Source organism: Crinia signifera, chromosome 2 (assembly GCF_055691185.1).
Source record: "Crinia signifera chromosome 2, ASM5569118v1, whole genome shotgun sequence".
Taxonomy (NCBI): Eukaryota; Metazoa; Chordata; class Amphibia; order Anura; family Myobatrachidae; genus Crinia; species Crinia signifera.
In genome coordinates this window covers 354467180-354490496 of record NC_139218.1, presented here as the reverse complement: position 1 = coordinate 354490496, position 23317 = coordinate 354467180, and the positions used below count along the sequence as shown (strand labels likewise).

Here is a 23317-nt window from a genome sequence, read left to right as displayed (position 1 = left end):
CCTTTCTGTGTTGATTTTTTTCTTGTGGCGATTCGCGTCACACCCCCCGCAACCCCCCCTCCGGCGATTCGCGGCACCCCCCTGCGACCCCCCCTCCCGCAATTCTCGGCAACCCCCCACCGGAACCCCCATGAACCCCGCTCTCCCGCGATTCGCGGCACCCACCGCAACCCCCCCCCCCCTCCCGCAAATCGCGGCACCCCCCGCGATTCGCGGCAGCCCCAGGATTAAATGGCACATGCAAAACACTGGCACGGCTATGGTTGACAATGAAAAAGGTTGACATGAGTTTTTGAAGATTTATTTCATTTTTTGAATGTTTCCATATTCATTGTCATGTGTCAACATGGACACCAATGAAGTGGCACACTTATGTCAACATTTACATGTGTTGACCTTTCTGTGTTGATTTTTTCTTGTGGCGATTCGCGTCACACCCGCCGCAACCCCCCTCCCGCGATTCGCGGCACCCCCGTGACCCCCCACCTCCCGCAATTCGCGGCAACCCCCCACCGGAACCCCTGTGAAACCCGCCCTCCCGCGATTCGCGGCACCCAACCCCGCGACCCCCCCTCCCGCAATTCGCGGCACCCCCCCGTGATTCGCGGCAGCTCCAGAATTAAATTGCACATGGAAAACACTGACATGGCTATGGTCGACAATGAAAAAGGTTGACATGAGTTTTTGAAGTTTTTTTTTCATTTTTTGAATATTTTCATATTCATTCTCATGTGTCGACATGGACACCAATGAAGTGCCACACTTATGTCAACATTTACATGTGTTGACCTTTCTGTGTTGATTTTTTCTTGTGGCGATTCGCGTCACACCCCCCCACCCCCCGCAACCACCACTCCCACGATTCACGGCACACACACACCCCCGCGATTCTCGGCACCCCACCCCGTGACCCCCCCTCCCGTGATTCACGGCACACCCCCCGCGACCCCCCCTACCATGATTCGCCGCAACCCCCGCCCCTGTAACCCCCCTCCCGCGATTTGCGGCAACCCACCTCGCGACCCCCCTCCCGCGATTCTCTGCAATCCCTCCCGCGATTCGCAGCATCCACCCCCCCACAACCCCCCCTCCTGCAATTCGCGGCACCCCCGCGACCCCTTCTCCTGCAATTCGCGGCACCCTCGGCGACCCCCCCTCCCGCGATTCGCGGATACCTAAGTTGCAATACAGGGCATCTTTCATACAATTCTAACCATATTTCTCATATACAAACGTTCACAAATTAAGGGGGCGCAGCCCCTTACGACGGTGTGAAGAGCGCCCGTAGGGCGCGATGAATCACCTAGTGTATAATAACCTTCATCTGTGTTGAACAGGTTAACTGAAAGGTACTATAACACAGGTGATGGCAATCATATATTAAGAGGAAAGTGCAGGAGAGGGTCATGTTGGGAGGTATGCACAACACCATTGTGTGGTTGTTAAATAATTATTAAAAGATCTTTTTGAGAGCGCACTAGAGGTCGCAGTACGTCGTGAATAAAGACAACGTACTGTATATTAATTGTCTTAGCAACAGATACATTGCGACTCCGATTCCTCCAATTACTTCCGTCTCAGCCCAGGGTATCTTTGTTAACGTTACAGGGAATAGCGTGCTGCGATAGCGGCCATTTTGCCGCAGACCAAAATAAAGGAGGACGAGAGGCAATTGGCTCCACCAAAATGGCTCTGGGTAATGGGGACAGTAAAATAACAAATGCCTTATCCTGTAATTCGTCACTCTGTGCTGCCGGGAGGCTGCGCACCTAGGTGCCCTAATTTGGCGCGTTGTTGGTGTGAGGCTGCCTGTCATTTCGCGGGCTGGCTTGAAGAAGCACCACTGTCCTGCAGTCTCTACGCCGTGGGAGCTGCTCGCCGCCTTCCGGGATGAGTCTGTGGGTGGACAAGTACCGGCCGAGCTCCCTCGCCAAGTTGGACTTCCATAAGGAGCAGGCTACTCAACTCCGGAATTTGGTACGATGGTGCCTCATGCCTCCCAGCAGCCTTGTGCCTCGTCTATGCTTATAAGCGGTCACTGCTTTATCTCTGACTGATACAGTGATTATCAATGGCTGATAACTTTTAATAACCCTTCCTGCATAACCCAATTATTTCCCAAAGTTTTGTCTTGTGATGAAATGGCCCTTTTTAACACAATTTCGACCCATCAGGCCGATAAACTAGGAAAAAGTGCCATATAATTTGATTTACCTCTGAATCCGCTCTGATTCGGGGTCATGTGGGCATCGGGTTGGATCTGCAGATCGTCATGGCTGCCACAGAGATTTGTTGCGTCTCGCATAAGATGTATCGTATGCGATCCTAGCCGCTGCGAATTCTGGTGGGCGCTTGCCGAGGTGTCGCATGCAATACTTCACACCAGTGTATGGGAGCCTTTAGAGAAATGCTAGGTACACACCAGGACAATCATGATTGTGAGATGACCATACGATGCTAGCATGATCTGCTGGAGCACACAATCTGTATCTAATCCGATTCCGATCTGTACCCAGTTGAAAGAGTTGTTTTCAAACCCTGCGAGTGCAGCAGGTAGGATCTGCAAAACGACCAGCGGGGACGCACATCGAATCGGATCTAAAACATACCAAAGCATGCCTAATTTACATACAATCGGTCTAGATTGGATAGAATTTGGGAGAATTGAGGCCAAATCGTTCTGGTGTGTACCCAGCAGAAGAGAGTACAGATGAAACTGCTCTGATCTAATTTTTCAGGCTGTTTAAAAATGACAGGAGCTGGTTTGGCTGGTACGTTAGCCCTTCGCTTTAGGGGTATCTAACATAGCGGTGGTAAATGACTGTGGCTGTATTTGCATATGAAATAAGTTCCAGGGAAAAGCTGTAACGTTCCGTATCTTATGCAGATACAGTGGCAGTCACACATAGAATATAGGCATGCCACATATGGTCCTATTTGCTCTGTTTTAAAGGAAAAAGTTGCAAAAATAGACCCAGCACTACAATAACAAGAAGGGCTGTTTAACGCAAAATGAGGCTAGATGTGTGTGGAGACATTTGCAGTAGAGATGTGCAGGTTCTGATTTACAAGCAGGATCTTATTGGCTATCCCAAATCACATGACCATTGTTGACAGTTGATAGCCAATAAGATCCTGCTTTGAAATCAGAGTAATAGTGTTCTCGATATAGGGAACACCGGAAGCCAAATCGCATGCTTTTTTAGGGCTTGCGAGCCCGATGCCGTGTGAGCGCATATCGGCAGCCAGATAGAGAGGGCAGGCAACACTATATAGTGCAGATCTGCACTATATAGTGTAAATTGTGCCCCTCTAGCATGCGAGTCCCGATGCGATCTGATCGCGTCGGGACTCACATCTAACGGCATATCCTGCCGTGTGTACACACCTTAAATCAGAACCTGCACATCTCTAATTTGCAGCACATTCATACCAGACGATATGAAGATTTTATCATTCCAACCCATTGGAATCGACAAAATCATTCATATTATCTAGTGTGTGCCCAGATTTACATTGTAGGTGTTGAAACTAGGGATGTGCACTGGACACTTTTCGGGTTTTGATTCTGGATCTCTGTTAATTTCTTGTCTATTCTTTACAGCTCACAATATTGTGTTTAGGCCAAAAGGTTGCACAGAGGTAGCTGGAAGACTAAGCTAAATGACATATGTGGGCGGCACAAACACTGGACTGATACGGCACACTTGACAGCACCCCCTGGGCTGATACGGCACACTTGACAGCACCCCTGGGCAGGGGTGGATTTAGGGATGAGGGCGCCCCTAGGCACAACAATAATGTTTACTAAGTAGGGCAGTTTATAGGGGCAGTATCTGCATGTCCTATCCATTTACGCTCTATTTAAGATGAAATATAGTACAGTACAGTGGATATTTTGCAGTTATTGGTACATTTTGGGCTGACAGTACTATCACAGGCATCCAAGTGCCGCCCCCAAACGTGCCGCCCCAAGGCACGTGCCTAATGGGAAATTCGGCTCTGCCCCCGGGGCTGATACGGCACACTTGACAGCACCCCCGGGGCTGATACGGCACACTTGACAGCACCCTTGCAGTAAAAGAAAAAACTGGGTTTTTTTTCTTTTAAACTAAAAAAGGCCAGCTCCCCTGGACTGATAGGGCACACATGATAGGGCAGAATTATACGGCGCACATGGTGGCATCCCTGGAATTATGCAGTACCACTGGACTGAAACGGCACACTTAACATCACCCTTGCAGTAAAACCCCCTCCTTTTTTTTCTTAAAAAAAAAAAGGGGCAGCTCCACTGGACTGATATGGCACATGGGGCAGCACCGCTGGACTGATACTGGACAGCCCTGCAGTAAAAATAAAAAAAATTATATATTTTTTTTATTTTATTATTTTTTTCTTCTAAAAAACCTTTAGTTGACCCACAGCAGTCCCCATATAGTAGCCCCCTTTATTAGTTCTCCACATCCCCCTTAGTAGTTGCCCCCATAGAAGCAGGCCCTTCTCAGCAGACAGCACGGGTCTGTTGGAATGAAGAATCAACTGTTGGAATGAAGATTTTGTTGATCACTTAGATTCTCGAACTGCTCGGATGCCATCACGTAAATTTAGGGGGGGGGTTTGTTCTTTGGGAACCAAACCCGCTCAACTATTGTTGAAACATGTATCTAAATAAACTAAAACCTCATACAAACTGGGCGTTTTTGTCTAGCGTGTATAAGGAGCGTTGATGTGGAAATCGTTAGGCGGTAAATCGCTCAGTGCATACACATTGACCTTTTTTTTTTTTTTTTTTTTTTTTTTTTTTATACCCTGTCCCAGCTATTTTAATGGGATTGAACCACTTTCCACAGTAGGAGTCTACGGAAAGTGGTTCACTCGGCTGCGATGGATGGCGATGATACAGGAGTGCACATCGGTGCTCCTTGCTCGGCTATACACAGGAGGGGGGGATTTTGAGCTGAAAGCAGCTCAAAATGCCAAGTGAGCTACTTTCAGATCACTTAGGGAGTGTTAAGGCCCATACACACACAACGATGCGTCACTTACGACACATCGTTAACGACTATCGTTCACTTTGTCCCTTGAAGGTGAAAGTGAAAGATCATAAATATTCAGAAGAACGTTCGCCCTGCACGATGTTAACGACCATAGCCAAATTGACCTGCATGCATGGACGATGGCTATGGTTGTTAACGACCTGCGGGTACGCGCACCATCGGGTGTCGCCTGTCGTTGAAGGCATACACAGTAGATGATGTATAACGATTCACCTCCAGAATGACCCTGATCGACGTCCTTCATGGTTGTACAGGGAGGTGAATATAATGGAATCGTTTATCGTCGTTTGCCTGCTATCGTCTAGTGCACAGGTCTTCAACCTGTGGCCCTCCAGATGTTGTGGAACTACATGTCCCAGCATGCCCTGACAGTTTTTGCATGCTGTTATAGGAAAAAATGTGGCAATGCATGTTGGAACATGTAGTTTCACAACATCTGGAGGGCCATAGGTTGAAGACCCATGGTCTAGTGTGTATGGGCCTTTACCCATTGACATCCTTGGTAACATAGCTACGGTTATTGGCAATTTGGATATCCAGCAAATACAGTATACTCATTTAACAGTGGTATCAGATGTCATACTATGTGCTGTGCTCCTAAATGGATTGTGCCTGATTTATGCCAGTGGTCTGTGGGCAGCTCCACAGTCAACAGAGAAGCCTGTGCAGTAAGTGAAAGCTCTTTACGCACAGTGTAATACACAGATGTTGTCTTGGTCGGATGAAGGTTGCACTGTGTTCCTGGGAGTGTAATTTGACAGCTCACAGTGGGAGAACTAGCGGCACTCAGATAACCAATCGGCAGGGGTGACACTCGTGTTTTACACCGCTGCTTGTCGGTCTCCTCCAAAACATCACCTGCTCCTGGGTTTTATTCACCTTATCTGTGGCATTGGTTAAGCTGATAAAGTACATCAGCTGCTTCTCTGATCTAGTACAGGCCTGCAAAATGCTGCGTGTAGAGTGCCATCGTTACTTATTTACTGATCATGGATTTGCAATGTACTATTGAATTATTGAAAAAAAATATTGAAAGCATAGCTGAACAAACCCAAGGATTCATTAATAGAAAAACAAAATTTTTAGCAATCATTTCTGACTGCACAGCTTCCCTAGTTTTAATATATGTACATATAGAGTATAGGTGCATTCTAGCACCCACTATCTTTGAAAACCCATGCAGTTCCTCTTCCCTGCTTGGGGTGTTGCTGTCTGCTGTAGTGCTTCTAGCACAGTGTGGTCTGTATATCAGCACTGATATGCAAACCAGACCTGTGCTATAAACACCACAGCAGACAGTGACACCCCAGGCAGGGAAGAGGAACTGCATGGGTTTTCAATGATAGCGGGTGCTTAGAATGACCACTACATTTATACTATGCAATACATCAAATCTTAGGAGGATAGGTATATTTGAGTATCATCCGTGTAAAAGGGTGTACACGCTTCAATTTTGACAGGTTTTTGGGTACTTGTTTCCTATCTGGGCGCCCAGGTTTTCTACGTACGGCACCGTAATGAAATCGCATCGCATCGGATTCGGTACTCGATGATGTACGATGGCATACGATGCTATCCGATTTCATTTTAAATCGCATGCGGTGACGCGATCAACCTGATTTTTACATTGGAATCAATGTTAAATGGTCCCTGAGACCCGATTTTACATTGATTTCAATGTAATAACCCCGCAAACCCACGATTTGTATAGGAAACCCCCCCTGATGGTTTAAAATGCGCCTCCATTGTTAACGCCACCCCAGTATTGATGTCAACCCGAAGCGTGGCGAGCGCAGCGGTACGCGTCCTCCGACTTTTTCATACCCCCACTATCCACGTCGGCGTGGAGTTGAGAATAGAAAGTGTGGCGAGCGCAGCGAGCCACCGAGCCCGAAGCGTGGCGAGCCCCGCGAGGGGACGCGGATACCTGTGAAGCCCGCGAGGGGACACGGATACCTGTGAAGTATCCGCGTCCCCTCGCGGGGCTTGCTGCGCTCGCCACGCTTCGGGCTCGGTGGCTCGCTGCGCTCGCCACACTTTCTATTCTCAACTCCACGCCGACGTGGATAGTGGGGGTATGAAAAAGTCGGAGGACGCGTACCGCCGCCCCTCACGGGGCTCGCTGCGCTCGCCACGCTTCGGGTTGACGTCAATACTGTGTTTCTGTGCACATGTCACAAGGGGAGGGCTTTGAAGGGTAAATAAATACAGTAGTGTTACAGATGGGAACGAAATCGCATCGCATCGTTCAATATCGTGTATGTGCATTTGTGGTATCCGATGCGATGCGATCCGATTTTTATACGGAAAATAGCATGGTGCACAATTAACGTAGCGGGCGCCCAGATAGGAAACAAGTACCGGTTTTTGATTCGATTTTGCTGATAGAAGCAAAATCCAATGGTTTTTAAGATGCTTTCAATCTGCATTCGATTCGATGTGCGCTCCCGTTTTGTCTATATCGAAAAGAAAAAAGACTGTGCAGGAAAGGAAATATCAAATTCGATCCAGTAAATCAAATGTGTACACTGCGCCTTGAATGTAAATCGATATCAAATGCAAAATTGCAGATCGAATGTGAAAGCAAAGGCCAAATCAAAAGGGGTGGAATAGGCGAAATAGACAGCAAATTGATACGTGTGTACACACCTTATGAATGAGGTATAGATTGAGAAAAGCAGAGGACCTGAGCCCTGCGGTACTCCAACTGATAGAGGTAGGGAAAAGGAGGTGAAATCATGAGAACAGTAAAAGAGTGATTAGATAGGATGAGAACCAAGAAAGGACTATGGCCTTTATACAGATCTGATCAAAGTACAAATTTGTTTGGAAAATGGGCAAAACCATGTGCACTGCAGGTGGAGCAGATGTAACATGCAGAGAGAGTTAGATTTGTGTGAGTTATTTTGTTTCTGTGCAGGGTAAATACTGGCTGCATTATTTTTACACTGCAATTTAGATTTCAGTTTCAACACACCCCACCCAAATTTAACTCTCTCTGTACATGTTACATCTGACCCACCTGCAGTGCACATGGTTTTGCCCACTTTCCAAACAAATTTGTACTGCAATCAGATCTGAATAAGGGCCTTTGTCCTGAAGACCCCCCCCCCCCCTCCCCCATCTGGCTTACCTTCCTGAAGGGTCCTCCTGGACCCTGGAAGGTAAACCTCTCCTCCCCCTAGTGATGCAGCCGGACGTCCTTCCGGCTGCAGGGGGGAGGAGGCGGCACCGGGGACAGCTTGCTTAGCTGTCCCCGACGTGACGCCGCGTGAGGGATGCAGGAGCCGGCTGGGAGGTGACGGAGACCCCCCCCCCTCACACCACATTCCAGGTCTCGCGGGGGGCCTCCGTCACCGCACCGCGATGCCAGCCGCATATGTTAGTACATATGCGGCGGCGGGGGGGCCCGAAGGGCGGTGATGTATTTTAATACATCCCGCCCAGTATATGTACACTGCCATCGGGGAAACAATAGTTAATGTAATAGAATGATATGATAATACCACTATCCCTATCTTCAGTGCACATTCGCTCAGCCTTCATGTTGAGGATTAGAATAACAGATGACTGTTTGCAGGTACAATGTGGAGACTTCCCTCATCTCCTGGTGTTCGGGCCATCTGGAGCTGGAAAGAAGACTCGGATAATGTGCTTACTGAGAGAGCTGTATGGAGCCGGAGTAGAAAAACTGCGGATTGAACATCAGTCAATCACGGTATGTTCTCTGAAGTGTAATGCCAAGTCTAAGCTTTTGTGTTGTGGGTTTTATATGATGGTATGTACATAATAATGCATTGCGAGTGCTGTGATAAAGAAGTGCAGGAATTGCTGTCAGAGAACCGAATTATCTAAACCTGTCCCCATTAGTGTATTCATAGAGCGCCAGTCTTTTTACACCGTGCTCTTTACAATATGAAATCATTCACTACTGGTTTCCACACCTACACCTTCTATACATTCATCTAACATTTCTACAGGTTGCATAGATCAGAAACAATGTACATGTAATGTCTGTATACGCACCTATATCATATCTCCTATATATTTGGCTACATCTGTCACTCAAAGTGGGTGTCTGTGTCTATAACGCTCTGTTCCTGCACTTTCCTCTTAATGTGTGATTGCCTTCATCTGTGCTGAACACCTTTCTGAGAAATTAACCTGTTTAAAACAGGTGATGGCAATCATACATTAAGGGGAAGTCTAGAAACAGAGCATTGTGTCCCTCCTGGAGAGGGTCATGTTGGGAGGTATGTGACAGAGAACCAGTCCAGTGAGCCCACAGACAGTGCCAGACACCCACTGCCTTCCCATGTTGCCCAGCACTGCTACTCCACAGCCACCAGGTGAGCGCCCCCCTCCCGCGATTTGCGGCAAAACCTCCCCCCCCCGCGCCCCCCCCCTCCCGCGATTCGCGGCAAAAACACCCGCTCCCCCGTGACCCCCCCTACCGCGATTCACAGCAAAAACACCCCCCGCGACCCCCCCTCCCGCGATTCGCGGCATAACCACCACCCCGCGACCCTCCCACGAATCGCGGCAAACCCTCCCCTGTGACCCCCCCCCCCCCCCCGATTTGCGGAAAAAACACCCCCCCCCCCCCCCCCCCCGCGACCTCCCTCCCGCGATTCGCGGCAAAAAGAACCCCCCCCGCAACCCCCCCTTGCACGATTGGCGGCACCCCCCCTGCCACCCCCCTCCCGCGATTCACGGCACCCCCCCCCCCCCCCCCCCCCCCCGCAATTCGCAGCAGCCCCAGGATTAAATGGCACATGCAAAACACTGACATGGCTATGGTCGACAATGAAAAAGGTTGACATGAGTTTTTGAAGATTTATTTTTAATTTTTTTTTTTTTTCATATTCATTGTCATGTGTCGACATGGACACCAATGAAGTGGCACACTTATGTCAACATTTACATGTGTTGACCTTTCTGTGTTGATTTTTTCTTGTGGCGATTCGCGTCACACCCCCCGCAACCCCCCCTCCCCCGATTGGCGGCACCCCCGTGACCCCCCACCTCCCGCAATTCGCGGCAACCCCCCACCGGAACCCCTGTGAACCCCGCCCTCCCGCGATTCGCGGCACCCACCCCCACGACCCCCCCTCCCGCAATTCGCGGCACCCCCCCCCCCCCCCCCCCCCGTGATTCGCGGCAGCTCCAGAATTAAATTGCACATGGAAAACACTGACATGGCTATGGTCGACAATGACAAAAGGTTGACATGAGTTTTTGAAGTTTTTATTTTTCATTTTTTGAATATTTTCATATTCATTCTCATGTGTCGACATGGACACCAATGAAGTGCCACACTTATGTCAACATTTACATGTGTTGACCTTTCTGTGTTGATTTTTTCTTGTGGCGATTTGCGTCACACCCCCCCCCCCCCCCCCCCACAACCCCCACTCCCGCGATTCACGGCACACACACACACACACCTCCCCCGCGATTCTCGGCACCCCACCCCGTGACCCCCCCTCCCGTGATTCACGGCACACCCCCGCGACCCCCCCTCCCATGATTCGCCTCAACCCCCGCCCCGTAACCCCCCCTCCCGCGATTCGCGGCACCCACCCCCGCGACCCCCCCTCCCGCAATTCGCGGCACACCCCCCCCCCCCCCCCCCCCCCCCCCCCGAGATTCGCGGCAGCTCCAGAATTAAATTGCACATGGAAAACACTGACATGGCTATGGTCGACAATGAAAAAGGTTGACATGAGTTTTTGAAGTTTTTTTTTCATTTTTTTAATGTTTTCATATTCATTCTCATGTGTCGACATGGACACCAATGAAGTGCCACACTTATGTCAACATTTACATGTGTTGACCTTTCTGTGTTGATTTTTTCTTGTGGCGATTCGCGTCACACCCCCCCCGGAACCCACACTCCCGCGATTCACGGCACACACACACCCCCCCGCGATTCTCGGCACCCCACCCCGTGACCCCCCCTCCCGTGATTCACGGCACACCCCCCGCGACCCCCCCTACCATGATTCGCCGCAACCCCCGCCCCCGTAACCCCCCTCCCGCGACCCCCCTCCCGCGATTCTCTGCAATCCCTCCCCTCCCGCGATTCGCAGCATCCACCCCCCCACAACCCCCCCTCCTGCAATTCGCGGCACCCCCCGCGACCCCCCCTCCTGCAATTCGCGGCACCCTCCGCGACCCCCCCTCCCGCGATTCGCGGACACCTAAGTTGCAATACAGGGCATCTTTCATACAATTCTAACCATATTTCTCATATACAAACGTTCACAAATTAAGGGGGCGCAGCCCCTTACGACGGTGTGAAGAGCGCCCGTAGGGCGCGATGAATCACCTAGTGTATGTATATATATATATATATATATATATATATATATATATATATATATATATATATATATATATATATATATATATATATATATATATATATATATATATATATATATCATATGCAGCGCATTTACTGATAGCTCTTTTGGTTTTGGGGTTGGGATAATTTGGTCTACCGCATGATGGTCGGCATGGTTCTAGATCAAAAGGTCGTTAGTTCAACAATGTCTATGTCGACAGTCCAAAGGTCGACATGGGGTTTTTCACAATTTTTTACCTGAATGTCAACACAGTTGATATGGACACAGTTTCAAATGCACCGCATCGCTCGCTATGCGTCGGGCACGGTGCCTCGCTGCGCTCGGCGCACTATTTTATTCTCCCTCCACGCCCTAGTGGATGGCACGGCATGAAATACCGCCTGCCGGCACATGTCGGCTCAAAAAACAGTGAAAATCCTCATGTCGACCTTTCTCAACCTAGACATTGTCGAACTAATGACCTATCGAACTTTTCCTATGTCGACCTAGACCCATGTCGTCCTTTTCCTATGTCGACCTAATGGTGTAGACCCAATGACTGTCGACCATCATGCTGTAGACCCAATGACCGCATCCCGTTGTTTTGAGCAGTTTAGGAACCATTACTAGCAATTAGGGTGGTCAATCTCGGGATCGGCGGGATCCCGGGATTTGGCCCCCAAAACGCCGGGATTTCAATCCGGGATTTCGGGATTAAACTGCGCATGCGCAGTTTAATGCCGGGCAGCGTCTGAGCACTCAGACGCTGCCCGGCTTCTCCCATACCCCGCAGTGCGCAGAGTGACGAGGTCACGCTGCGCAGGGCACATCCGCCTCGGCCACCCGCCCGCCCAGCGCTCTCGGCTGGCCACCCGCGCGCCCAGCGCTCTCGGCTGGCCACCCGCCCGCCCAGCGCTCACGGCCGGCCGCCCGCCCAGCGCTCACGGCCGGCCGCCCACCCAGCGCTCACGGCCGGCCGCCCACCCAGCGCTCACGGCCGGCCGCCCACCCAGCGCTCACGGCCGGCCGCCCACCCAGCGCTCACGGCCGGCCGCCCACCCAGCGCTCACGGCCGGCCGCCCACCCAGCGCTCACGGCCGGCCGCCCACCCAGCGCTCACGGCCGGCCGCCCACCCAGCGCTCACGGCCGGCCGCCCACCCAGCGCTCACGGCCGGCCGCCCACCCAGCGCTCACGGCCGGCCGCCCACCCAGCGCTCACGGCCGGCCGCCCACCCAGCGCTCACGGCCGGCCGCCCACCCAGCGCTCACGGCCGGCCGCCCACCCAGCGCTCACGGCCGGCCGCCCACCCAGCGCTCACGGCCGGCCGCCCACCCAGCGCTCACGGCCGGCCGCCCACCCAGCGCTCACGGCCGGCCGCCCACCCAGCGCTCACGGCCGGCCGCCCACCCAGCGCTCACGGCCACCCGCCCACCCAGCGCTCACGGCCACCCGCCCACCCAGCGCTCCCTGCCACCCGCCCGCCCACCCAGCGCTCCCTGCCACCAAGCCCTCCCACCCAGCGCTCCCTGCCACCAAGCCCTCCCACCCAGCGCTCCCTGCCACCAAGCCCTCCCACCCAGCGCTCCCTGCCACCAAGCCCTCCCACCCAGCACTCCCTGCCACCCCGCCTTATGACTTCCTACCCGCCCATTCAGCTCCCGGCTGCACCAGGGACCAGGCTACCAGGGTGTTTTTTATTATTACTGAAGCCAATCCCGGGAATCCCGGGATTGAGCATTTTTCAATCCCGAATCCCGGGACTGAAAAAATGCCCCGGGATTGGCATCCCTACTAGCAATTATCCTGTAAAGTGTTCTACATATGGCTCATATTATATCTGTTTTTGGTAATGAGTTGTTGCGGTAAAATTGGGGTGAAAGGTGGTATATTCTATATGGAAGAAATGATACTTTAGGGGAGATGTATCAAACCTTCTAAAGAGGGAGTAGTTGCCAGAGCAACCAGTATGCTTCTACCTATCATTATAGAATGTAGACTATAAATGCTAGCTAAAAGCTGATTGGTTGGTCTAGGAAGCTTGTCTACTTCTCCACTCTTCAGGAGGCTGCTTATGCACTGTTACTCCAGTACTTTGTCATTGTGTACCGTGATATTGTCCATACAATTACCAACTTGTATGACTTGCTTTAAACAGACTCCATCAAAAAAGAAAATTGAGATTAGTTCCATAGCAAGTAACTACCATCTGGAGGTCAATCCAAGGTATGTGGCAAATGGATAGCCTTTCCGTACTCATTAATATTGTTCTTATATTTCATCCTTCATCAGGGTGATCAGAGTTTGTCTTTGTTCTGCTTTCCTAGTGATGCCGGCAATAGTGATCGTGTTGTGATCCAGGAATTACTGAAGAATGTAGCCCAGTCACAGCAACTTGAGACAAGTACACAGAGAGATTTTAAAGGCATGTATCTTTTTTTATTTTGCCTGCTGCCAAGTCTGTGTTGAGGTATTTTTATGTTATTTTAGCTTTATTCATTCCATTACATTAGACTGTTGTATATGAAAAGTAGTGAAGAGTAGTAGTAATGCTGTACACATTACAGCCCAGCCAACTGTGTGGTATTGTACTCGCTAGCCTTGGTGAAGAAGCTGGGAACTATATGTGATCGTTAAAGGCTTTTTTTTTCAATCCAGGATTGAAAAATGCTCAATCCCGGGATTGGCATCTTTAGTTTTGTCAGGAGTGGAGTGGGTTTGGAGATGCATGGTGCCTTTTGAGCTCGTGCATCTCCTCCGTAGCAGGCAGCCACCAGAGAAGAGGCAGGCCAGCAGGGGAGAAGGGGCGTGCTGAGGAGATTGGAAGTGACAGCAGCAGAGTGGGCGGTGTGGCCTGCGCAGCGTGACCTCTTACTGTCACGCTATGCAGGCCACACACCGGGGTTGGGATTCGGGAACAGCCGGGCAGCGTCTGAGCGGGTGCTCAGATGTTGACCGGCTTTGGACTGCGCATGCGTAGTCTAATCCCGAAATCCCAGAATTGGATACTCCAATCCCGGGATTGAAATCCCTGACTTTTTGGGGCCAAATCTTGACGATCACGATCCTGGGATTGGCCACCCTAGTTATCGTTGTCCAGTGATCACGCACAGTGAAAAAATGTGGGTCCCGGGGATCCCTCACTTTATAAATTTGGGGCCGTACTTCACTTTCTGTGTCCTCCCATATGTTATGCTTTTAAGATTATCCCCCTCTACGGTCACTACCTCTTACGGGGGCAATCTAAAGATTGAGTGGAGTGAGGGTGGAGCGACAAAGAGGGAGATGTGGAAAGAGACTGCGAGAAAGAGGGCTTCATGGAAAAAGAAGGAATGAGAGAGGTTATTGGGGGAGGAGCAAGAGAGGTAGGGATGTGAGCAGGAGTAAAAGTTTTACGGGGAGAGAGCACGAAAGATGAAGCAAGACAGTGAGTACATTTCCGAATTAATATTTTGTAGATAATTCGATTTGCGGCAAATATTAAGTATCCTCCGAACGCAAGAGGGAGGGACCGCGGCAGGGATTTGAGATTCCTGCTGCGGTCCCTCCTGCCCCACCAGCAGCTGCATCCTCCATAGGTTTCTGTTTCTATGGGGGGATGCGATGCTGCCCGATTTATCCCGACAGCAGTGTGGAATGGGGGTCGGCGTTAATCGCACATTTACAGCCACCTGGCAAAGTATATTGCAGGGAGAGGCTCCTTTCGGATCGTCTGTCCCTGCATCTGTAGGGATATACATCCCGCCGATAGGATTGCATATTGCAATGGGTGAGTTAACAAGTGGCGGACGGTGAGGTGCTTCTTGTAAACACTAGCGGCCAGGACAGGGGAGCACCGACAGGCTGCTCTGGGTAGCAGCAGCCACTAAGGGGGAGCAGTGTCAGGGGGCAGCTGCTGTTGCCACGGGGGAGCAGAGGTTGGCAGGTGTCCAGTACTTCAGGCAACAATAGCGGCTGCCCACCAGGCCTCAGACTTCCAAGAAAGATGGGTGCTCCAAGCAGGACAGAGCCCCGTGCTTCTCAACGGTGTCTATGGCTGGAGTGTTCTGCTCAGCCATGCTGCAAATCACCTCACATTGCTTACACAGGACAGCAGCTGCTGCGGACACACACTGCTTGACCCTTCTAACTAGCTGCAGTAGAGGTAGTCCTCGGTCCCCAATTTGGGGTAAAATATGCGCTATAGCATATATTTGCGTTCTCTGTGCTGTGAGTCATGCATTTGGTGTGTGACATAAAGGGTGTCCATCACTGCAGATTCCCTGCAAGGTTAAGCAAGACCATACCTCTAAATAAAGTTTTAGTATGGCCAAATAGCATAACTGTAGCAGGGCATGCTGGCATGTGTATCCCTGCACTAGGGTATGGACGGAGAATAGAATAGTGTGCCGAGGCACCGTGCCCAATGCATGGTGAGTGCACCTGGTGCCACCAATACTGTGTCCATGGGCGGTATTCAATGAGGCTGATTCGCCAGGTTTTTATGGCGATTTTGTGCTGTAAGGCGAATTTTTGACTAAAACGGTTAATCACCCTATTTAATGACCAGATGGCGAATACATTTCAAGGTTTTTTTCGCCATGATTCACCGAGTAGCAATCGCTATCTATTTATGGTGAAGTGAAATGTGAACTTTTAAAATAAAGTGTTTTTGTTTTTTACATTTGGTGTCAAAAAATCAGGATTTTTTTTCTGAGGAGGGGCATGCTATTTTTATTCATGTGCTGTAAGCACATGAATATATATTTAATTAAAAAAAAAAAAAAAAAACGTTCTGGGGCAGGCAGGGAGACTTCCATCTATTTGCCTGCCGCCGTCCTCAGGCTCCCTGCGGCGTCCGCCGCATGAGTTAAAATTCGCCGGTCAGGGGCAGCGAGCCCCTGACTCGTTGAATACTGGAGACGGCGAGGCTCCGGAACGTGGCGAGCAGTGGCGAATGTGCAGCGAATCCTAAACAGAATTTGCTGCACATCGCCAAAATGCTCATTGAGTATTCCATGTCTACATTCAATACAAAAAATAAACGTGAAAAACTCCTGCCGATCTAATGATAAGGCAAATGACATGATAATGACAAGGCAAAGGAGAACAGTTTATATACAGTACTATACTATATGTTGCTGTTGGTAAAGAGCCTTTGTAATCCTTTTTTTTTTCCTGCACATAGTTGTCCTGTTGACAGAGGTGGACAAACTTACAAAAGATGCCCAGCATGCTTTGAGAAGGACCATGGAGAAGTACATGTCTACTTGTAGGATCATTTTATGTTGTAATTCTACATCTAAAGTCATTTCTCCAATACGGAGCAGGTGTTTGGCAGTGCGCGTGCCTGCTCCCAGCATTGAGGAGGTAAGAGTACGGTCCGACCTATCACAGCAATATGATAACAAGATGTTGGGCTATTTTTCCATCCAGGAACCAGTGTGTTTACTGAAACCCTTTCCTTTCAGCTGCATTCCCTTCCTTTTACATCTCTCAACATATAAATCAGTCAACATATCAATGTGTTGCAAGTATTGAATGATTTGCCTGTATGATAGAAGTCTATCTATCCATCCATTTCTTTGCAGATATGCACTGTCCTGTTCAGTGTGTGTAAGAAAGAAGGGCTTTCTCTACCACAGGAGCTTGCTCGTAGGATTGCTGAAAAATCTGGAAGGAACCTTCGAAAAGCACTTCTCATGTGTGAAGCTTGCCGTGTTCAACAGTACGTAAATGTGTTACAGGGGATCTCAGGGCCCTGGGCAGTTCCTTTTCCATGTCATCTGTGGGTCTTCAAACTGTGACAGTTGGTGATCCAATTGAGTGATGCAGTCTGGAAAATGTGAACTGTTTGGGGTCCTGAGGACCGAGTTTGAAAACCAGTTATGTAGTATATTTGAAACCTTCCAGTATTCCATTTTAAAGGGAAGTTTCTATGAAATGAATGAATCTAGGTAGTTTATTACTCTATAAACCAATATATAAGCCATGCTGAATTGAAAAAGTGAATCCAGCAGAACACACTTTTGGGATGTTTCATTAAAAAAAAATCCATTTCATCCCTTTTGATGTCATTTTTTTTTTTTCCTGCGGAATACAGATATCCCTTCAGCGCTGATCAAGAATTACCAGATACCGATTGGGAGGTTTATGTGAAAGAGACTGCCAATGCCATTGTCAGTCAGCAAACACCACAAAGGTTAGAACATTTTGAGTGTGTTCATGATAGAGATGTGCAAGTTGGGATTTAATCGGATCTCAAAACAGGATCTTATTTGCTATCCGGCTGTCACACGTTTTGGAGCTGATGTATGGGTATGAAGGTTAGATGGGGTTAGACGTACAGGCACACAGACTCCTCCTCTCCTGGCTCATAATATACAGTGTGTGTGTGTGTGTGTGTGTCAATCTCCCTCACCGCCACCATTTCTGTCACCATCTTCCACTTAACCAAAATAAAACCATTGGTTTCAGGACATAAGTCTGACCGTAATGTCCATGAGGATATATTGATTATGACATGTGGACTAGAAGCATATGAAAATACTGTATACTGGTTGGATTTTGAAGCTATTGAGATTGCTGCACATACCTATACTACCTATTTTAGTACAACGGTTTTACTTGGTGACCTGAATTTCCCTATTCACAATTGCAGGCACATTCACATCCTAGATGCAATAATGCGGGATATTGACAGCTGAAGTAGATCTATGGCTACGCAGACTGGACATGCCAGTACAGACACCATGGTCCTACCATATGCAGAATCACAGTTGATGTCATGCACACGCCACAAAAATGTCCGTGACATGTTTCCTTTTTTGTCGCCACTCCCACAGGTGGTCACTTCCTGTCAATCACTCAAACCGCATATATTTGGTATACCCTATGCTCAGGGACGTAAAGAGAGGAGGGCTCTTTGTGCAGACTCTGTCCGTGCCGCCTCCTCTCTCAGGCATTGAAGCTGAGCTCTAAGTTGTGCGCAGGTGTCAGAGAAAATGGCGCTGCAACTAAATTACCTGCAATTATGCGCCATTTACCCACAGCACCTAATGCTCAGGATCATTGTTGCTGCCGTGTGATACCAGAGAGTGAAGTATTAAATAAATTGATGCAGAGTGTGTGCGGTGTGGCCCCTCTGGGCACCGCACACACTGCACCCATTATATGCCTGCGTATTAGAAGAAGAATAAAAGGAGTATATTTCCCGTATGGAACCAATTTAGTGAACGTAGCATTTAAAGATTATTTTTACGTTAGTTTTCCCTATATAATACACATGAATATAAAAGGCTATCTATGCAGAAGAAATCCCCATGCTGGTGCTTTCATTTGCACGAGCTGCAGCTCTGTGATCAGCTTATGTTTAGTTTGTGTGTACATGAACCCAACCCATAATGGACCCACATTAAAGAAAGTCAGTCTTCAAATGCTGGCTCCGAGCTTTTGTCGTCAGTTTTCCATGTAAAAAACAGTCATTTTATGCAAAGCAGGGATGGTCGGCCATGCTTGCCCTTAAACCTAGTTTAATTGAAATGCAGGGTCGCACCTGGGATTTTGTATACAGGTCCAGCCTTGGTGCAACCCTGCTCAGATCGCTTACACAGTGGCGGCTGAAGCCAGCTTATTGCCGGGTCTGTGATGTCACCACACCCATGACCAGTGTCGGCACTTGAAGATGAGATCATCTCCTAGCGCTGGCTCTCCCAATGTAGCAAACTGGTCCTGGTTCGCATTGACCTGGCTGTTCCACCATGACACAGCATGCTAGCTGAGCTGTATTCCCAGGGAACTGGACACAGGATAACCCTTTTTAGCAGAGCACTCCATGGTTATTATGGCAATAATAAGGGGTATTAGGGGGAACAGTAATATTTTACACACTGGATTCTCATTCAGAGTATGCCGTTTGATTGGACAACAAATACATTGCTCATGAGTTTTGTTCTAATAGGTTGCTCGAGGTCCGTGGTCGGCTTTATGAACTCCTAACTCACTGTATTCCTCCTGAGATCATCATGAAGGTATGGTTATGAATGAATCTGAATATTTTAGAATGTGTGGTTTTGCAATGATCTTCTCCCATACAGAGGTGAAATTATAATTGTTACACGTATATCTTTGTTTAAATAAAAGAAGAACCAATGTAGGTTCTAACTGCACACAGTGGGCTTCCATTTACATGAATGTTTGTTTAGTTGGTTCAGTGGAAGGAGACGCTAGTTTGCAGATCCAGTCCGCAAGTGCCCACATCAGGCCACGCTTGTTTCTTATGCACAGATGATTTCATCTATGTTGGTAAGATCTTGGTAGTTAAGTAAGCTGGCCATACAGCAGTATATTGCTCCAACCAGCCAACTAGTGGCATGCTTAATTCCAACACCTCTCCCCTTAGTGCCTGGCCCTAACCATGATGGGTTTATTTACTAAGATGGGATGTTACCCATAGCAACCAATCCGAATCTACTTATTTATTTTGCACCTTCTAGAAGATAATAAATAGAATCTGGTTACCCATAGCAACATCTCATTTTCAATCAAATTTCAATCTTAGTAAATCCCTGAGTGACCTTCCTACACAATTCTATAGGAATTGACCCCTTTTTATGTGCATTTAATATTTCACTTCTCTAGACCAACATTCAGTATTGATGCTGTGTGTATGTCTCCAGCTTTATTCAAGATATGCAGACATAGGCAAACACTGTCCGCCTACTTTTCTCCAGCATTCCATAGGGGACACTGAAGTCTCTACGCTGGGATTGAGCTGTGCAATGAGGAGTCGGCACTTTAAGAAATGTAATAGTAGCATGGCTCCTCCCCCTCTGACTCCCAGTCTTACAAAAGTGCCCAGAGGAGTCTGTTCCCTGGGTCTCCTTCCTAAAAGGGGGCTCAGCGTTTGGGACCCAGCGGCGGTGGTCTCTGTCTGCCCCATGGAATTACAATCTCATTTACTTGTTTCTCCATTTCCTATGCTTCCGCGAGTTCTCAAACGAGAGAGGGGAAGGAGCCATGCTAGTATTAAATTTCTTAAAGTGCTGACTCCTCACTGCACAGCTCAAACCCAGCGTAGGGCTTTCAGTGTCCCCTATGGATTCTGAGTAAGGGAATTAAAGGTGAGTACCAGATTCCTATTTTATAGCACCAGAAATTGGAGAGAAGTCAGCTGGTCTGACAAAAAGGGGGATTAGGGGTGTGGAATGGGGTTTTAGTTGGACAGGCAAGTTAATTGGTTGTAGGAAAGTTGGTCTCGTGTATGACTAGCTTAACTCTATTAATACAGGCAATAACGTGTTTGCAACTGGTATAGAACAATAGGCTGTCTTTAGAATCTCCCAGATCTCTACCCTAACAGATGTATTTGTTTTGTATGTTTCCGTTTCAGTCCTTATTATCGGAGCTGCTCAATAACTGTGACGGGCAGTTGAAAGGTGACGTGGCACAGATGGCTGCTTACTATGAACATCGTCTACAGCTGGGCAGCAAAGCCATTTATCATTTGGAAGCCTTTGTGGCAAAGTTTATGGCCATTTATAAGAGATTTATGGAGGATGGACTTGAAGCAATGATGTTCTAGTGTTTGTTTGTTTTTGTTCATTTTTGGTTTCTATGCAGGTTTTTTAGTTTTATAATTGGAATGCATTCACTCTATTAGGAATAAAATAATTATATAATATTTCTTGATCAGGCATGTGATAGGGCCGAGGCGGTTACAGTTCTCTGGTGTAAACCAACTTGCAAGATAAGTTTTCCATACATTTCCTTGAGTGACTGACCGTACCATCGCACATCATGTAGCCCTGGGGACTGACAGCGGACACTTTTGCTGGAATGCTTCAAACTACTTTTTTTCTGAAATGTGAGTTGTAAAAATCTGCAGCAGTCACTGATGGTTTTTCAAGTAAAAAAAAAACTCTTCTACAAATGCGTCCATTCAGTAAATGACCCACCATTGGCAGAGCACTTCAGTCACTGTGTTTTTCTGTCTAATTGCAATCAATTGAACTGGAACGTCCACTCTCCTGTTTGTGTGCGGAATAAGTGCTGTGATTTGACATGTATGCACAGAACAGGAGCTGTAAGGTTCAGCAATATTTGTGGGATCTTTCAGTCACTGCAACACATCCGGCTTTGTGTTTGGCTTCTGTGTTATGGTGTTGTTGGGTTTCCCACTCATCGCCTGAAATCACCTTTATGCAAATATTGGCTGTGAGCAAACGTGTCACATTTTTGACTTATCTGCTAACTGTCACCTTACTTCATGCAATATAACTGCTCTAAAGTAAATAAAACCAAATAATGACAATCCGTTCTCTAGCCGTCCAGGTCTGAGGCCTTTTGTCCTTGGGACGTTACTGGTTAGACATTTGTTCAGTGTTAAAATATTGTTACCTTCATTTATGTGGAGAACTATTAGAAATGTGGCACAGAGGGAAATATAGAGACACAGGGCCAGATTCTCTAAGCTTCAAAAGTGATAAAATGGAGAGTGATAAATAGCCAGCCAATCAGCTCCTACCTGTCATGTCACAGACTGTGTTTGAAAAATGTCAGACAGGAGCTGATTGGCTGGCTGTTTATCACTCTCCATTTTATCACTTTTGAAGCTTAGAGAATCTGGCCCACAGACACTACTACTTTTAAAATAACAATTTATGTAGTTGCAATTTCTGGCCAGACATGGATTCACAGCCTTTTCTAATTCAGACATGTTCCACTTTATAGGCCTGATTCTGAGGTGAGCTGTTTGCACTGTCGCTGTTGTATGTAATAGAGACATTTTGTTTGCTACTGTGCATGTATCTGTGTAAGTTGGGGTGACTATTTCAGACGCACACACAAGTTGATTGAAAATGTAGTGGAAGTACGTGGGAGGTGTATCGCGCTATTGGCCAGTCATTTCAGGTCTATCGCTGGCATGTGTATGCACTTGCCGATCATCATCTCTGTTGGTTAAGCAGCCAGACAGCTGATCTGTCGGTCTAGTGCCTACACCGCATTAGTGCAGAACTGGGAATGGTCTGTGTTATTAACCTGTCTATGGAAAGTGGTTGTGTACACGATGCTTATCTGCTCACATAGGAGGCCAAACTAGTTTCCAGAGGGGTTAGTACAAGGTTTTGATGATGCATTACAGCTTGTATGGATGCTGAAAGTGAACGTCTCAGTTCTTGCACATATGGAATGATGTATACCAGGGAAGAACTTTGTTGTGACATTTGAGTAAAGCCCCAGGCAGACGACCGCCAATAGCTGTAGGAGCTTCTGCGTCGGCTTCTTAATCTGCTCCCATATGTTAAGTTTGCCAAATAGGAGTTTCCCACTATAGTGAAATCTTTCAGAGTAAGAAAATCCACCCTACAGTATTATTTACAATCCTGTTAATAGATCACATTGTGTTATAGATTTAAATCACTTCAGATGAGTTACCATTGCAACTGCACCTCACATTTTCCCACACTTGCAAAGTTTTGTGTGCAGTCATGTTGGGTTGTGACCAAAAATTTGAGTCTGGAGCTAACTTACTGTAAGTGCAGCACAAGGCTGAAAGGATTTGCTGGGTGCGTCTAATTGAATTGATTAGGTTTGTCGTTTTTACTCAAAAGGGGTGTGCACACTGGGTGATTGGAACATTGTCAAAATCGATTGGAAGGTTTGCCAGTACCAGATTTTCAGTCCCTAGTACACAGCAGGCGATAGCGATGCGTGGCCCTGCAGCGTTGCGGTCGTCCGGCCAAATAGACACTACAGGCAAGAATATTGTTGGTAGACTATTTGGCTGTGGCTCTTGGGGCTGGCAGGGTGTAGTTCGCTGTCTGACGGCTTAACTACATCTTGATATACACGGTACTCAGTCAAAATTTCTGAGACTGAGTCCAGTTTGTACACACGGCTTAACCCAATTTTGATCTCTACATTTAAATAG

At 48.1% G+C, this 23317-nt stretch overlaps 1 protein-coding gene across 1 annotated transcript; it reads left to right on the top strand.

Moving 5' to 3' along the window:
* Positions 1-1750: 1750 nt before the first annotated feature.
* RFC3 (replication factor C subunit 3) lies at positions 1751-21697 on the top strand. The gene is made up of 9 exons (XM_083169801.1): positions 1751-1977; positions 8638-8775; positions 13565-13632; positions 13734-13831; positions 16574-16755; positions 16977-17113; positions 17489-17587; positions 19346-19415; positions 20777-21697. The coding sequence occupies exons 1-9, from the start codon at positions 1891-1893 to the stop codon at positions 20966-20968; spliced, it is 1071 nt and encodes a 356-aa protein (XP_083025927.1). The 5' UTR covers positions 1751-1890; the 3' UTR covers positions 20969-21697.
* Positions 21698-23317: the final 1620 nt, after the last annotated feature.

What these genes read in the sequence shown, in the direction of transcription:
- RFC3 (XM_083169801.1), top strand. Translation starts at nt 1,891, where the DNA reads ATGAGTCTGTGGGTGGACAAGTACCGGCCGAGCTCCCTCGCCAAGTTG. An exon ending in CATCTGGAGGTCAATCCAAG is followed by an intron (nt 13,633 to 13,733) that starts GTATGTGGCAAA and finishes CTGCTTTCCTAG; the next exon opens with TGATGCCGGCAATAGTGATC. An exon ending in GAAGCTTGCCGTGTTCAACA is followed by an intron (nt 17,114 to 17,488) that starts GTACGTAAATGT and finishes TGCGGAATACAG; the next exon opens with ATATCCCTTCAGCGCTGATC.